At 30.3% G+C, this 18,325-nt stretch overlaps 1 protein-coding gene across 15 annotated transcripts in view; it reads left to right on the top strand.

Moving 5' to 3' along the window:
- The window catches only part of LOC143083541 (uncharacterized), a 73,230-nt gene extending 56,717 nt beyond the window's left edge, over positions 1-16,513 (top strand). For 8 of the 15 annotated variants that reach the window (XM_076259790.1, XM_076259792.1, XM_076259791.1 and 5 more), the window contains 4 exons: positions 952-996; positions 10,322-10,345; positions 12,816-12,961; positions 13,987-16,513. In XM_076259790.1, the coding sequence (XP_076115905.1) occupies positions 952-996; positions 10,322-10,345; positions 12,816-12,961; positions 13,987-14,137 (366 nt within the window). In that variant the 3' untranslated portion in view covers positions 14,138-16,513. The remainder of the gene's footprint in view (positions 1-951; positions 997-10,321; positions 10,346-12,815; positions 12,962-13,986) is intronic. The other 7 variants (XM_076259799.1, XM_076259794.1, XM_076259789.1 and 4 more) reach the window with 7 other exon arrangements.
- The last annotated feature ends 1,812 nt before the right edge of the window (positions 16,514-18,325 follow it).

The raw sequence follows: 18,325 nt of genomic DNA, 5'->3' as shown, positions 1-18,325 counted from the left end.
AAAACTAAGGTTGGTAGACAAGAATATTTATAAATTTTGAGGAAAGGCCATATTACATTACATATATAGTTAATAATTTTTATTGTTTGAAAATTCATTGTTGAAAGTTTGGTTTGAACCCCACATGTTGACAAACTTTACAAAATAAAGATGAAGATATATGTTGGTGATAAATAAATTGGTAGAGTTTACAAAACATATAGATTTTGGTTGACAGCTTTTAAGATAAACAGATAAAGGTTAAAACTTTTCGTTTTATGTAAATCAGAAAGTACATTTCCCTATTTTCAACAACAGGTAGTATCAGATGTCCTAATTTCTTTTTAACTACAAAGTTTTGTAAAAGTTACACCCAACACCTATGATGGTTAATTGGAGTAAAATGTTTGACATTTTAACCCTGGCTTAAGTTGTATGTAGATTTCAACAGGAAATAAGAAACAAATTAGTCATTTATAATCTTGAGGACTAAGATTTCCTTGTTCTTTCATTATAGTAGGACATTCTAAGTACAATGGTTTGTAAATTTTATTTTTAAGTTTTTAAATGTGGTTTAGAGATTCTTAAAATATTTTCTTTTTTTTTTAATGCTACTTATAATTTAAACACTGAGTTTTGTAAAAATTGATAAAGAAAGAAATTACCTTAACAGCAATACTGTTAAATAAAGTATTAATGTACTTACCATTGAAGCAGAAATAATTAAATGGAAACCATTATTGCTTAATTCTCATTAGCTGCTAAAATTAGAAATAATAAAAGGACGACTTTTAGCATTTTCTGCATGCAAATTGTTTGCTTGTTTTAACATGCTCTTTTGAATCGTTGGTGCATAATCATGCATTTGATCGTTCATTGAGGTTCACAGTTGTGTCCGTGTTTATCATTTGTCGTGTGTACTTTTGAATTGTTTCCCCTTTACATTACGGCATGCACATTTGTCATTTTTAGGATTCTACTGACAGCGGTAGTTCCCCTGTTGAGACCAGCACTAAGGTTTGTTACAGAAAAAAAATACTCACTATGAAAAACTTGTTTATCTTCTAGCATGAGCTTGTCAGAATACATATTGTATATATAACTTGACCTCTGTATGATAAGCATTGTTTATATTTTGGGAAATTTCTATTTGAAAAATATGGATGCAAGAGATTTGTACAGAAAAATTGTTTACATGAAAATTAAAAGTGACCAATGCAGAATTGTGATTGGACTAAAAATTGATGTAGATATTTGCTCTGAATTTTTCATGGTTTTCAACTTTGATTTTTACCATGATTGAGAAAGACTCTTTGGGGATTTAAGATAAATTATTTGCCAGTGAATACAGTAAATACAAATATATATATTCTGAAAGGCTCATCATAGTTATTTCAGTTGTCTCCTATTTCACTAAATTAGTGAGGCTTCAACTCCTATTCATCAATAGCTGTACTTCCAGCAAGATGAAATTCATGTTAAAATTCTCAGTTGCTCTAGTCAACACTTTACTAATCTGTCACATTGTTTATGCTTGCACGTTGATACTGTTAGTTCTTAGTTGTATTATCCGTAGACTTTAAGCTAATATCCACACTACTAACTTTAAGCCAAGTTCACACTAACTGCTTCAAAAAGGCAACTTTTCTTTTTGGAAAATATTTTTATTACAAGAGGGAGATAACCCCTGTGTTTCTAACATACTTCAAGGGAGATAATTCAAAACAGTTTTATATTGAGGAAAGAAAGAAGTGCTATATATAATATTCTCTTTGTCTTGTCATATCAGTCTTCTACTTCTAACTTCCTGATATAAAAGGCTCTTTGTTTTCAGACTTGAATTCAGTGATCTTTTGTTAGAAGGAAATCTTTACTTTCAACTTGTACCGTATCATGCTGATTTTGATCTTTTGTTAGAAGGAAATCTCAACTTGTACCGTATCATGCTGATTTTGATCTTTTGTTAGAAGGAAATCTCAACTTGTACCGTATCATGCTGATTTTGATCTTTTGTTAGAAGGAAATCTCAACTTGTACCGTATCATGCTGATTTTGTATGTGTTGTCTGTTTTCATTGATCATAGCTTTGTTGTTCTTTCTGCAAAGTTTCGTCAATATATGTCAACATAAGTAATTTGCCTTCTCTGTTCATATTTTATTTCAAAAACCATATAATGCTTTCTCACATCTTTTGCTGTTTCAAAGATGTATACATATAAACACTTATTTTCAATTCAAGTTCAATGCATATTTTTGTTTATTTGGAAAATAGTCCGTGTATGTAAGGAATGTCATAGAAAAAGATGGTTTAGATCTATATAAATAGGTTCATTGAATTGAAAGGGTTCTAATTTGACTTTGAACAAATTATGGGTTTAAACTTTTAATTTAGCTGGTTTTGAATTATTTTATGAACATTTCCTGTACCAAAATCAGGTTAAGTTTTACCTCCACCAATTAAAACTGGCAATCAAGATATAGGCACATCAGCTGAAGTGGCTTTTAACACCAATGCCCAATGATGTTATCAATGTTCAATTGAAATCAATTAACTAATAGAGAATTGAAATAATATTGAAAAGTTTGAAAAGTATATTAGATAGTTTGAATAGAGAATTATTAAAATCAGAAAATGGTAGGCGTTCGATATGGAAGAGATAATTTGTATTTTAATTTGTATTTCGTGCTTAACGTTTACAAATGCATTTTATACTCTGAAGTATGAGACAACTAATCCCTAATTATGAAATTAGATAATGATTTACTTCCTTAATTTGTCATCAGGGTACTTGTATTTAAATGTTATTGCTAGTTGATTCCAGGAGAGCAATATGAAATGTGAAGCCCTATCTACATTGGAACTCTTTTGAGGGACCAGTTGTTTTCTTGTTTTTGGAGGGCCGGTAAAGGCAGAAGTGGGCTGAGCTTTTTTCCCCCACAACCCATTATGAAAGAAATATATGGAAGTCTTTTTTCTGACATAATTCAAGTTCCAAGACTCTTTTTCTGACCAGGTTTTACATTTTTAAGAAAACATAGGCTCATTAAACATAAGTGATACTGCGCTCAATTTATTTATTGCTTGTTATTAAATATGTAATTACGTGACACCATGTTCTGTATATAATGAATTATAAATGATATCATTAAAGTCAAAAATTTGCATAAATATTTTTAATGTAGTTGTAACAACTTTATCCCGCAATTTAGTGTGTGGGTGTAAACTTAAGACCTATATTATATTTAAATGAATTTTAGTTTTGGTAACATTAGCATGAATGAACATAAGGATCAGTCACCCATTAAATACCTTAAAATTGATTGTAAATGTATTCAAAATGGTCTGACTCATTTTAAATGTATACCCTTAGGAAACCCCATCATGATAATCAATGTACATTTCAAAACAATTGATTACCCATGTTTAACAATGACAGGAAATGAATTATACAATTTTGAAACAGACCAGACAATTATGTTATAGATTTCTTTTTAAAAATGGGTTTAGCCTCAATATGATTCACTTCAAAGTGATTGACATTGTGAGGGAAAATCTCATGATGTATTAGTTGGTTTAATTGATTCCCCTTAGAGGTGCCTCTTGTAAAGTGATCACATTTCTTCAGCTGTGTAGTTTTATGTCAGAGTCAAAGGAGTTCATTCAAGGAGTTCATAGTGTGTGGTGTTTTTGTGCAGGATGAGTGCCATTCAAAAACGTGTACAGGTTTGTGATGTTTGTCTGACCCTTGGTGGACATTTGTCTGATTTTTGTCTGCTTATGACATTTTCATAACATAATTGATTTCATAAATTTGAATATTTTCATTGTTAAAAATTTAAATTTGAATTTAAAGTTTTGAATGTAAAGAGGTTAACAAAAACAGATGGAAAATTTACATTTATGTCAAAATATGTAGAAACCGAAGTAAATATAGATCATTATAAAGAAATTTATCATCTTATTTTCATAATACATGAATTATGTCATTTTATACCATAATTAACTAGTAATAAATGTATATATATTGCCTTTGACATTTGGACATAAACTGCAAGATAATTGTTAACAACCCAAAGATTTTATGGACAACTATATCTTTGAGAGCTAATTATTTTATTATTTAATGTGGCCTTGTCAAGAAGACACTGGTCAAGAAGTAATCAATTATTTATTCACATGTAAATAAAAGTGGTTTTGCTAGGTCCCATTAGGAGGTTGTAAAGGTCAATTGTCAGGAAATACATGTATCAATTATGCAAGTATTTATGAGAGAATTATTGAATACAAAAAGGAGGAAAATTGGTCTTATTAAGGATGGGTGTCTTTGTTAAAATCGTTGGTAGTGGCAGATCCAGAGGGGAGGAACCCCCCTTTTTTGGAAGATCACCTCATTTGAATGGAGACATAAGTTGGAACCCCTCTTTATCCTGGGTTCTGAACCTCCCTTTTAAAAATAGATGGATCCGCCCCCTTAATAAGATTAGGAGTCTTTGTATTAAACAAAATGCAGTCGACAACAGTAAATGCAAAGATGATCTATTATGCAAATCCGAATCCAGGTCCTGATGGAAACTTCTGCATACATTGTACATGTACATACTTACTGATATGCATCCTAATAACCTTGCTTTCGTAAACGGTAAATTGGTGGATTATTTTTATTGTGTTAGTTTTTGAAACTTTGCGTATGTCAAATGTTTGGCAAAAACACGTTCAAAATTTTTAATTAATAATCATCTACATGTATTAAGACCCCACTGTAAGAATTAAGCAAGAAGATAAAATTCATTTAAGATTAGGTCATTTGTGATGAAGTTTCTCAGCTGTTTCCATTATTTGTCATCAAACCTTGACCTGTTTTATACAGCTTTGTTTATATTCAAAATAGGAGACAGTGTGGATTCCATAAAGATATTGATTTCACATTTGAATAATGGAATATTGACAATCGCTCAAAGTTCATTGTCCTAGGGGGAAATCCTTTATATCTGGGACATCAGCTGATTCATAATAACAAAGATTCATTTAGATGGTATCAAGCTCTGAATCAATAGCTAGACATAAGGTATCCAGCCATCCTAAGATAGATTGATTGTGATTAGGATCAATAGGCTTATCTGTATGTAAGGGATAAATTGATCTGAATCCGGATCAGTCATTTAGAGAGGAGGGAGGGAGGAAATTATGACCTGTTTTATTAGAGTTTTCCTGTTATAGGAAATAAAGATCATATCTATGTATAAATATGACTTAAAACTGGAACATATCCATCATGTATAAATTTTAGGACTTGTTACTTGAAAGATTTGAAATTTTACAATTTTTGTAGTATTGATTTGAATCAAAGTTTTGGGGACAAACATGACAAAGAATTGATTTAAAAAATGAAAAAAATAGAAAAACTTTGAAAGTCATTGTAAACAAAAAGATGAAGAGGGTCTACATTTTGATAAACTGAAAAAGGGGGAGGGGGATGTCCATGAATTACTGTCTGAAATAAGGTGGGTCTGAATTTTTCTGACCGTGACCTCACTTTTTAGGATCTTTGATAATATGATATTTTTCTGATACACATTGGTTAAACCTATATATCAAAGACTTTTGACATAAGATTCAATCATTATAAATCAGTAAAATTACTGTAAAATAGGCCAGACATGTGTTCTCTCTAGTTAAAATCGTGTTACACATATTTTTTTCTAATTTAAAGCCAAATGAACTATGTTGGGGTGAGACAGACAGACTGTTCATGCATGAAATGTCAGAGTATCAGCTGATTAATCTCAAATGTGAGGTAAATCGGTTTGACAGTATAAACAAAACTAAAAAATATATGGATGGCTTTAGGGACAAATTGAAAAAAGCTTTTAATTTAAAGTACAGGTACATGTAGTATAAATTTATTTATAAATTTATCAAAAATGTCACTATTGGGACAAAATTTATCATGTCTGAAACTGAAAGATGTAATAATGTTTAACCCTTTGAAAAATGTGAGAATTTTTTATCATGACTTCTGTTTGTTAAACATTAAACCTGGTGTCTACTGCTTCAAACTTGTTCTTGTAACTTTCTAATGCATACCTAAATTTTTCGCAATCTTTGTTTTTCAGTTTGAACATTAAAAGATCATTGTTTCTGAAGTTTTGTCCACAGAGAATGTTAATTTATTGAACCAATTTGGCCAGAATAAAAACATTCAAATATTATTATTTAAGATTAGGATCATTTGTGGGCTGTGTTGAAATTTATTATCTAAACAGAGGAGGCTATAGAAAAACACCACTCCAATAATATTTTTCTCTAAGATAAGGTTCATTGATGATCATGATGATGGGTTAAGTGTCCAGGTTAATTTCTGATTAAACATAACTCCTTTTACATTCTTATGATACAGATAGTCCAAATTTATTCCTATTCATGTCTGATGGCTTCCCTTGGCTTTCGTTCTAATTTTTGGTTGTTTCCTGACCTCTGAATAGCCGTCCACAACTTAGTAACAGGGTGAAAACTACCCTTTTTATGTATCTTTTTCATTTTTGGTCGTTTATGTGTTGGCCTCCATATGTCCATCTTTGACTGCTTGGGTGAAAACAACAAAAATCAATCATACTTTGTAACTCAATCCCGGACATACATTTGTAAGTTGAGCTTGGTAAACTAATATTCTTTTATCTTTTGCTATAAAATATAATAGTTAATGCAATTTTAGATGCATATCATCTAGTTACCTTATATTGGGGGGAAATATCAGAATTTAAACTACATATTGATTTTTTACTTTTTGGACTCTCCTTGCCTTTATGGATTAATTTCATGAAATAATCTATAAAGTTATTAAAATTTATGAGCTCATATATCTTTATGAGTGCATCAACATCTGTTGCAAACTTAAAACTGATAAAATCTGTTTATAGATAATTCCTTATCTAAAATACCTCTGAGAACATTCCTCATCATGGCTACTAATTTTTTTATAAATATTAAATTTTCTCACACTTAAGTGACTAAACCTTCAATTTGAGAATCAAAAAGGGGGGATGTGTCAGAGACAACAACACAACTGTTACTTACATACAGGATTATTTGTAGTTCCCACATAAAGCCCAATGCACTAGTACTTTTAAGTTGAATGTAGGATTTAATTTCCCATTTTATTAATGGTTCGAAGCAATTTTTTGCATATTATTCAACAAATTTAAATCCATTCAGGAATAAATTTTAAAGTTTTCTACATCAATAAATAATTTATACATGCAATTGACATGTTATTAATGGAAAACCGCAATCAATTTGCAAAATATTTGAATAACCTTCTTAAGGGGATCTAGAATGATGTAAAGGCTTGAATGTCTCTGATAAACTTTTGAGTAGTTGTTATTGTTGGATTGATGTCATGTCAATAGATTAACCTCTTGTTATGTTTCCATTGTTTTCTTTTCTTATTGGATTGCGCAGGAAATTTTTAATAAATTTTAATTGAAATTAAATATAACTTTTTATGCCCCACTGTAGCGGAAGGGGGATTTAGTTTTACCCTTGTCAGTGTCTGCACATTTGTAAATCTAGAAATTGGTTTCTGTTCTCCAACTGTTTTAAGAAATGCATTGTGTTTCATCCCCAACAACCCCCTATAAATCTAGGGGAATAAGTTTTACCCTTGTCTGTCTGCACATGCATAAATTGGTTTCCGTTCTCTCAACTTTATGTAGGAGTTGCATAGCATTCAGCCCTAACCGCCCTATGAATCTGGGGGAACAAGTTTTACTCTTGTCTATCTGCTTATCTGTATGTGCAGAAATTGGTTACGGTTCTCTAACTCTATTTAAGAAAAGCATAGTGTTTTCAGCCCAACACACCCCTTAAAAGTCTGGTTTTATTAAACAATTTCTGTCTGTGATGATACCCATTTAGACCCTCTTCAAAACTACATATATAAATCCAGTAAAAATGCAGACAGAGCTTTGTTTGACCCTGTTCATATTGAATTCCTGTACTGAGTGATGAAAGTTTTGACATCATACATGCAGGTGTCCTACCTGTACAGGTACAAATCAAATACACACCTGTCTTAATTAACACACCTGATACTTTGGTTAGGACAGAGGAATGTACTAGGAATGTACTAATGGTGAACGACCTTGGTAATTTTGCATAAAAGACATTCCTGATTCTAAGTTGACTGACAGTTATTTTAAAACAAAAACAAAAATGATTTCTTTGAGGATCCTGAAATTTAATTTAACCCAATGTGATTATGAAGAAAACACATGTTAATAACCGTTATGTAAAAAGAGGGTTTCGGTAATGCCATTAAGTGAAGAATCTAATGGGTCACATTTGAAACTCTTGTAGTCTGCACCAAAAACTTTTTCATCTTCTAAAGTCTTGAAACTAAATATCAAAACTTGTTCCTATATATACATGATTTATGACTATATGAAATTTTGAAAATTTATGTAGTCCGAATTAATCATACTTTACTAGAATGTGGCATTACTAATGTTGTAGACTTCTCTTGCAGTCAAAACAATTGACAAAATAAAGTCCAATTACCTCTCTGCTAAGGGACTTGACTTAAATACAAATTATGTCTCATTTCATCAGTAGGTTTAGGTTTTTTGTTAAAAAAGAGGGGGTATCTATATAGATACTGCCAGACAGTTAAAGACCAACTATGCGGTTTGGGCTTTGCTCATTGTTGAAGGCTGTACGGTGACCTATAGTTGTTTATTTCTATGTCATTTTGGTGTCTAGTGGACAGTTGTCTCATTGGCAATCATACCACATCTTTTTTATATTGTTCAGCCTTTACTTGTGGGGAGGGCCTGAGTACCATTGAGTACCCTAGAGTACCCTAGAGTACAAATGCGTTGATTTTTAATCAGTAAATAAAAACGTTATTATTAAACCCATGGTGGGTTGCAGAATCCTCTAAAAAAATTGATGAGTCAGCAATAAATGAAATAGTATCAGATTTAATCCAAAATTCCTTCTTGATTTAAAAGGTTAACTATTTTAAAGTGCTATAAGTGTTAAAGATAAGATCTATTTTCAAGAGGTGTAAATATGTATGCCTTTTAAAAATATTGATGGTAATGATTTAAATTTGTCACAATTACGATTGTGTCTATTCACAGTGGCATGAAAATTGATCATAGTGAAATATGAATTGAAAGAAATGTTTCATTTCATTAACTTGAGACCATTCCCTGACTTCTATGTCAACAAGCTAAAAAGTCCATTATAAATCTTGATTGCTCACCAGGTACAAAAAATGTACATAACTTTGGTTTATGTGGTTAAACATGACTTGGTAAATTACTTAAGAATGTTTTCATTTCTGACTTTGTACTGAAAACATTTTTAACATCAGATCTTAATCATAAGATAAGCACACCCATTTTATGATTAGTTAGGGTTACACATGGGTTTTAATGTTGTGTATTTGTTGAAGTGTTTATTACATAAGGAAATTCCAGTCATATGTATACTCAATGCTTTTTTATGTTCAGGTTTTCATTTTCTGTTGATGAATAAGGAAATTTGAAATGTTTTCTTCATTTCTTGTAGTCCACTTATGCTACATACAAGCATTATGATTAATGGTCATCAGATGTAATCATGTTGTTTTTGTTTTCAAAAAGGAGTGTGGGTAATGTTTGGTTGCTGTCTCTTTTCCTGGTACAATTCAGTGGCAGATCCAGCCATTTTAAAAAGGAGGGGGTTCCCAACACAGAGTAAAGGGGGGTGGGGGGAGGGTTCCAACTATATGCTCCCATTCAAATGCATTGATCCGCCAAAAAAAAGGGAGGGTTCCAACCCCCTGAACCCCCCCCCCCCCTGGATCGGCCACTGCAATTCCTTTACAGTTTGTGTGTAAATCTGTTTTTCAGTAGGTGTTTTAAATCCTTTATAAATAGTTTACATATGTGCTGCATGGTTCACCAAGGTTTACTGGTTATGTGAAGTGTGAAATATCACTTCCTATCCACAATCTAATAAAAATTTCAGTTATTAAACAGGAAGGAAATTTTAGTGAATAATGAATATAAAGAGCTTCCGCCTCCTCCTCAACCATTGTTGCAGTTTGACTGTGATTACTCTTTACTGACATGAATCAATTAAATAAAGCTCACATTGATGTATCTTCATAACACATATAAAGAATCTATTTTTATTTTGGATCCTGACTTAAAACTTCTGATATAACCTCAGCATTTCCATAAATTTCACCATAAAGTATGGTTTTAATTTTTTGCAAAAAGTGTGAATTATCTCCCCCTCTTCTTGAGTGGGTTGCCTCCCCTTGACCACTAACTACAGAGTTTTGCATTGTAGATGTTTGAAAGCAGTACAGAGAGTGTAAGTGTGTCACCCGTGTTACTATTAATAACTTTCTTTTAGTTTTTATAGCTTTTGTTGTATAACTCTTCACACGTAACCATGTTTTTTGTTTTTAATGAAAGTTCAAATTCATTTTCTCATTTAACATTTAATATTTTTGGCATCTTTTGAAAGTTTGACTGATTATTGTTTGATATATTAACATTGCAAGCTTATTTGAACAAGATTTTAGTCTCGAACTAGTTGATCGTTTCAAACATCTGTTTTGAGATAAACCAGTTATTATATCACATCATTCCATCTTCTCTAATTATACATTAGTTTGAAAAATTAACCATGAAATTGTGAAATTTTACAATTTAAGCCTAGTGAAATTTTACAATTTAACCTGATGAATTTTTACAATTTGAACTTTCATTTATTATACTATGGCTCATCTTGATTTTGTCATTTACATCTGCTCACTGTGTATAATGTACTGCCCATAAAATTTAACCTGAAATTTAACTTTAGATTTCTTTAAAATCTTGTTTCAAAAATAAAACTGATTATATCCAATGAAAGGGAGGGTAATTTTTAGGTGAATGGAAAAAAAACCAGCGTATACAACAAATAGGAAAGACACAAGGAACATTCTATGTCTTTTGCCATCTATTTTGGTATTTTAAATTTTCACAATTTGTACTTTCTAAAAGTTTTGCCCATGTTGTGCCCAGTCCCATGGTGGGCAAGTGGAATAGGCAAATATCACTTGAGCTGTAGTTTATATTCATTATTTAAGTGAAATTTGCATGATATTGTCACACAATGCCATTGTATTTCAGATATATTTCCTCTACTGCTTTAAATACTTATACAATATTGATCCAACATGGGGAAATATTGATCATAAATTGCTGTGTAATCATAAATTTGAGATCAGTGAATGTAACTTTTTACAATTAAATTTCATTGATCTTCTTTGTTAACATCCAATGGACTCGTCTCATTGGCTGAATAGAAGGGATGATCAATTGCCAACTTTTGATATAAGTTGTTCAAAAATGAAAAATTTGCTTGATTCAGAACAATAATATTTTAGATTTTTTTTTTTTAAATGAAGGTAAAAAAAAAATGTTATTACACCCACACGTCCATGTGCTTGATTCAGAACAATAACATTCAAGATTATTTTTATTTTTTTTAATGATGAAGAGATGAAAATGATAATACACCCACACTCCCATGACCATTGTCTGTTAAATGATAAGTTGAATTTTGACTGACAGGTGTACATTTACAGCTACTGCATCAAAATATTGCCAAAATTTTAAATGATGCAGACTTGTAGTGTATGACCCAGTGAAAGATCAGTCAAAATTTAAATTGTCTATTAATGTGGTAGTGATGGAATCTATTTTATTTATTTATGAAATGCATGTGCATGATATTGACAAGGGTGATGGCTGGAACAATGGCAACAGTCCTGTACGCAGCGGACCAATAAACCAGCATGAATTGGAGCAGTTGCTTTCTTAGTTATATCTTTAGTTAAATATAATCATATATTTAGTTTCAAGCTTTATTTCTGTTTTATATTTAGAAATGCATATTTTTTGTTGTCTTGTCTTTGCACGTTTGCTGAACCCCTTCATTCTGAATTAACTGTTGCTTTAACATCGATGAATCGAAGATTCAAATTGATACATAACAGTAAATTCCAAACAATTTTTGTTTCTTGACCAAAAAGGAAACAATGAATCATCTGTTATTTGGTTGTTAATTATAAGTGGTTTAGTTTGACTTTCACCAAAATTTGGAAAAACAAAAGAAAACTGTTTTGATTAAACATTGAAGGGGTTCTGCTCAATAAATTTTAAAGAAAACAAAAATTGAAATTATCTCCCCTGTTAAATAATTCAGGGGAAGTAATTTCAAATTACATCAAATTTTGATTTTGTCAATATAAATAATATATATATCTTATAAATTAGTTTTATCTTTTTTGTAATTTATTTTGAACATAGAAATGTATATATAGGATTAAAAAGTAGCTAAATTATTTGAAAGGTTGTTGAGAACAAATTTATCATCTGCATTTTGGTTATGAAGAATGCTGAAAAAAGATTATTTTTGAAAATTAATTCATTTTCTGCATGGTAGGCTGGTTTTGATACTGCAACTGCAAATTACTTGAAACTTAGATAGCAAAATCAAAATATAAGAATATGCCACTATATACAGAAAAAGCATTTAATCTGATTTTAGAATCTTTTTTTGGCAAATATTTGAAACAGCAGTCATATTCAGTGATAAAAAATCTTAGATTGATGAAAATTTTAACGAAAAAAAAATTGCAGTATAAACGATAAGATATTTATATCAAGTTTGCAGTGCAGTATCATCATATCATATGAAAGTAGAATTTTGAGAGAGAAAATGTTAATTAATCATGCATGGCTTAACATGATTTTGCTTGTTTTATTTACTGACTTTTGTTTTTGCACAGCCAAAAAAAGGGTCCTTTGTACCTGTTCAGCTTGAGAAGTGTGCCGCATGCCAGAAAACCGTGTATGCAGTGGAAAAATTGGAAATGAATAAACACATCTACCACAGAGCCTGTTTTAAATGTTCCCATTGTAAATGTGTACTAACGTAAGATAATCTTTTATTACCTCCCTTATTTGTATATATTTATCATATTTTATACAAGGGGACATAATAAGTATTGACGTGACTGTTCCCATATTTTTTATGGGAAACCAGTTTATTGTTTACCATTTGTAGGCTAAATGTCAGAAGGAAGATGGACGAAAACAGACAGAACACAATAAAAATATCCAGAAAAGCATGGTTGCATGAACAATTTCAAAACAAACGTTAATACTAATACTTGTAGAATGAGAATTGTTTTACGATTTTTATGTGTTTGTTGCATGTAATGTTTCTCAATTTGAATTGAGATATTGCGGTACAAAAATTAAATTCATCTGTCAATTATTCAGTTTAGATTAAAAAGCTTCACATTTATTTAGGTAAGAGTAGGTCCTTCCTCAATCCTGTATATAGGGAAAGTGAGAAATACACAAATTTCCAGCAGACTCTTTCTTCCAAGAAAGACAACTCTTGTGACAATTCATAGTACTGTAACATCAATATGAAGACTACTTTTATCCCAGATACTGCCTAAGTACAGTGACACATTATTAAGGGTTGTTTATACTATTGCTATGGTACTTCTCATTTTAATTAAATACACATTTAATTTTGGGTTTCCATGCCTCTGTTCGCTAAAAAAAGTAAAATGCTTAAGTATGGATATTTACCATATGCAAGTTTCATTTTAGTTGCGTTCCAACTTCATCTTACACAGAAAAAAAGACTAAAACAAGAGAACTTCTCTAACTATTGTAAGGGGAAATACATCTTGGATTTAAATTTTAAGAAATGTAGGGCATTAATTGAAAAATTCCAAAATTTATTCCTGAAAAAACTAATTTTTTGGAATCATGTACTGTGGAGGAAAAGAACGTTTTATAAATAGTGTTTTGTGGGTAATTGTCATCAAATCTTGATGGATAGAAAGAGGAAATATTATGCATGCGTTTTAAGAACTTAAAAATTAATTATAAACTAAAAACATTTTAAGATGTTTGTATTTATTCTTTTTTTTCCAACAGGGCAAAAACGTTCTCAATGAATGAAGGAATCATATTTTGCACGAATCATTTCAAACAATTATTTGCCAGGAAAGGAAACTATGATGAGGGATTTGGTCGTCAACAGTACAAGAAAAAATGGGTCGCTGGTGAATCCAATGAGGAACAATAGTGCTTAGTGATAGTTATATTGCTTAATTTGCCTTCATTTTGTTATCATGTGTCATTTGTAAAAAGGGAGATAACTCTATGTAATTTGATCTAAGGAAGGTAATTGATATTTATCTTCCTCTCAAATTTTCACCTTCATCATTAAAGAAAGATAAATGAATACAATTTATGTTTTTTTTCATCTGTATAAAAATAAGTTATATATATATATATATTATATATAGTTGTAATAATTTAAGGTTTGAAATATTAAAATCATAATTATGTTTTTAAAAAATTATTCTTATTTTTATTTTTTCATGAAATGAAGGATGAAATTACATAGAACATATTTCCTTAGTTTTATGTGATAAAACTTTATTAATAGAACCCACCTTTGTAAAGATTTTCATTTTCATAACGAACGTTCTCCTTTTTTCCTTAGTGCTCAAATAGTTAATGTATAAACTTAAAAAATGCATTTTTGTCAAATCATGAAATTAGATACTCATGTTTAGTTGAGAATATGAGATCATTTGTGAGTGAGTTGGAAACACTTGCTCTAGTCAAGAGAGATTTTTGCCAAGTTTCATATGATAAAAAGCACAGGAACAAAATTTTTGTTAAATATGATTTTCTGTTTTGTTTTTGTATGTTTTTATTGTAATGCTATTTTGTATTGAAATATTAATGGGAAGTGAAGAATATATGTGTATTTATAAGACTGATTAAATCAATTTAAGATTATTGTGTAATTATGAAATATGAAAAGTATAAAGCCGAGTTTATTATACAAAACAACTACAGCAAACGAAAGTTAAAATTAAATTGAAGAATGCATGGCATTATTCAATGCCACATTGCATAAGTGTCTTAAAAAAAAGCATTAATAGTCTATCCTATGTTGAAGCAATTTTGTTTGTTAATTTAGGTTAAATGATAAATAGATTATTTCAAAGTTATTTTAAAATTCTTATCACAAACTATATTTAAAAAAAAAGAATATGAATTGCAAATAATTCTTCTAATTAAAAATGAATGTATACTGCTGATATAAATTATTATACATATATATATATGTATTTTAAATATTGAACCAATAATTATCTAAAATATTAAATGTGAAATAAAACTTCTCATAACCAAGTTGAGAGACTGAAAATATGAAATGAAATATTTGCTGATTAAGGGGAGATAAATCCTAATGATTTTTAGTGCAATTAAAAAAAATGTACAGATTTATGATATGAGTATGTGTATTTGTATATTAAAATGACATTTTGTAGATATACAGTTGACTATGCAAAAGCTTAATTATTTATACATACATGTAGCTTTTATTTTGTAATCTTTGTTTTGTAATTGTATCAAACTTTCCAGTATTAAAAATTATAGAATAAAAAAGTCTACGTTTTGAAAAAAAATCTTGATTTTTCATTTTGTTTTTATCAAAATATAAATACAAAGATCTTGTGTTATGGAAATAAATAGTTTATACATTTTTGTCTAGCATTCAGTTCCCATCTTTGATTGATGTCTTCCTGTTTTCTTCATGTTTAAATTTTAAGAAAATATAGTAAAAAGGGTCATAAGACACTGTTGAAAAATTAATATTATTCATTAATTCAAGTACTTTTGTTTAAAAATGATAGAAAGTATGCTTTAAGAAATCAAAGAAATTCCTCAGGTTTTTGTATTTTTAATAATTTTGCACATAAAAATAGAAAAGTTCTTACTATTTGATCAACAAGTCAGGCAGAGATGACTAAAAGGATCGTTATAAGAAAATCAGATCATGAGATATTTCTTTTCTTATTTAACCTGTAATTCTTAAGCTCTTTCTACAAACATGTCAATTAAGCAAGTACTATTTGGATAAAGCTGCTATTTGATAAAATATCCCTGTCGCAGAAATAAAAATAATGTTAAATATGATCCTTGCCAACAACATTTTGAAATTTTTTCCCTTAAATACATTATGAAGGTATAAATCTATTCATTAAATGAGAGATTATGTATGTTGAATAATGTTTTGAAGTAAGGTATTTAAATATTTACTTCATAATGAATATGTCGGTATTTTTATATATTTATCAAACTCGATAAAGCATGAAAAGCATAATTGTACCTACTTAATAATCCATCCCCTTAGTGCTTACAATTTATCCTAAAAAATTGACATCAACTGTTACCATAGTTACCATAGACTTGCTAGAAAAATATATATGATACTAAATTTGGGAATTTCCAAACTAAATCTTGTTTACCAAAATTATCTAAATTTGTGAAAGAGTTGAAAATATTGAAAGATTTATTGTTGTTGCATCATGTCTCAAAATACAACACGGTGCTTTATGCATGTAAACAGTTGTCTTGGCAATAAATTTATTAAAAATCATCTGCATTTATTTTATTTTCTCCCTACTGACGAAGTCCAATGGGACTTATGTTAGCACTCAATCAGTCTAGTCTGTCTGTGACAGTCCATCCATCAGTTTTTCACACTTTTTTTCCTATGGATTAAAGATATTGATTTGATATTTTGGTGTATTGTTTATCATGACAAGTTACAGACCAAGTTCGAAATTTGTTCCAGTATGACGATTCTTTGCAGAGTCCTTGGACTTAAAAAAAAAATCACTCCAATATTCAGTTTTCTTCACTTTTTTCATCCTGCTTGAAGATATAGACTTGATATTTGCTATATAGTTTACACCATGACAAGTTATAGATCAAGTTAGCATTTTGTTCCAGTACAATGAGTTTTTAACCACTAAGAGACTGAATTGCCATGCAATACTCTCAGAATGCTCGTTTATGTTTGATATACATCTGAAACCAAGCTTACATTAGATATGAGAGAGGTGAGATACCAAAGAGACATTCAAACTCATGAATTTCAAATGTACTGACAAGACCATGGCTAAGAATGAAAAACACTAAAATACAACAGATTACAAAACTAAACTATAGACTGAGCAATATGAACCCTACCAAAAATTAGGGGTAATCTCAGATGATCATGATGTTACTCATGCAAGTGCAAACCTGGTTAAGTCTTAATTCCTTAACTCGCATACTGGGACAGTGAGTGGAATTGGATGTAATTAAGGCAATTTAAAAATATTTTATCTATGAAACACTTATTATAAACCTCACTTCAAATGAAGTACATTTTGATTTCCTAGATGAAAAACATTGACTTGAAATTTAGTTCTTATCTTGTGTATTTCACAATGGGACACATAGGGGTTACTATCTGGTTGGGGTATATTTCATTTCAGAAGGTATAAGCCTTGATGCTTCATAAGCAATATAGGAAAGATGTACTGGCATAAGTGGTCTCTAAACACATGAACTCCATTGGAGCTTTCATTAGTAGAAGCCATATTAATTATGTGTATCAAAAGGGGGGGGGGGATATAAAGCATAAAAATGTAGTATATCTGCCAATACACATAATTGTCTGATGATGTTTTATAACCTGACCGGTTTCATTCCAAAAAGGACCTTCATCAGAGGCAGAACGGTTGATTTATTAATCTATATAAATAGGGTGCAAACATTAATCCACCATTCTGCCTCTGATGAAGGTCCTTTTTTTGACCGAAACTGTTCAGGCTATAAAACATCACCAGGCCCTGTTAAGCAGGCCTGCATGGTTGTGATGTACAAGATCACACATCATCTTGTTGCTATACCATCTAACACAGTTCTCATTCCAACAGACTAAAGAACCAGAAACATTATTTACACACCTTCAGACATATTTATACATTTGAAGACTCATGCATTTTTATGTCCTCACCGTACTGGAGATGACATTAAGTTTTACCCTTGTCCGTCTGTATGTACGTCCGTACGTCCAAAAATTGGTTTCCGTTAAGTTTGAGTTTGAGTTTGCCTCATACACATGTTATGAAACTTATACACAATGCTTATTACCACAAAACACAGATCAAGTTTGAATTTTGGTGGCATCACTCTATCCGTTCTAGAGTTATTCTCCTTTATATATGGAACAAGAGTGCACACGCTGAAATGTCTCGCCTTCTATACTAATCATTGATATTATGTTGATAGTCCTAAGTATAAAGATTAGTTTTATTACAACTGTCTCATAAACTTAACCTTAACCAAGATAACTAAACAAAGACCAATGAACCTTGAAAATGAGGTCAAGGTCAGATGAACCATGCCAGGCAGACAT

Source organism: Mytilus galloprovincialis, chromosome 7, assembly GCF_965363235.1.
Source record: "Mytilus galloprovincialis chromosome 7, xbMytGall1.hap1.1, whole genome shotgun sequence".
In the NCBI taxonomy this organism is placed as follows: Eukaryota; Metazoa; Mollusca; class Bivalvia; order Mytilida; family Mytilidae; genus Mytilus; species Mytilus galloprovincialis.
Note: the sequence above shows the minus strand (reverse complement) of the source record. Positions and strands in the feature narration are given on the sequence as shown.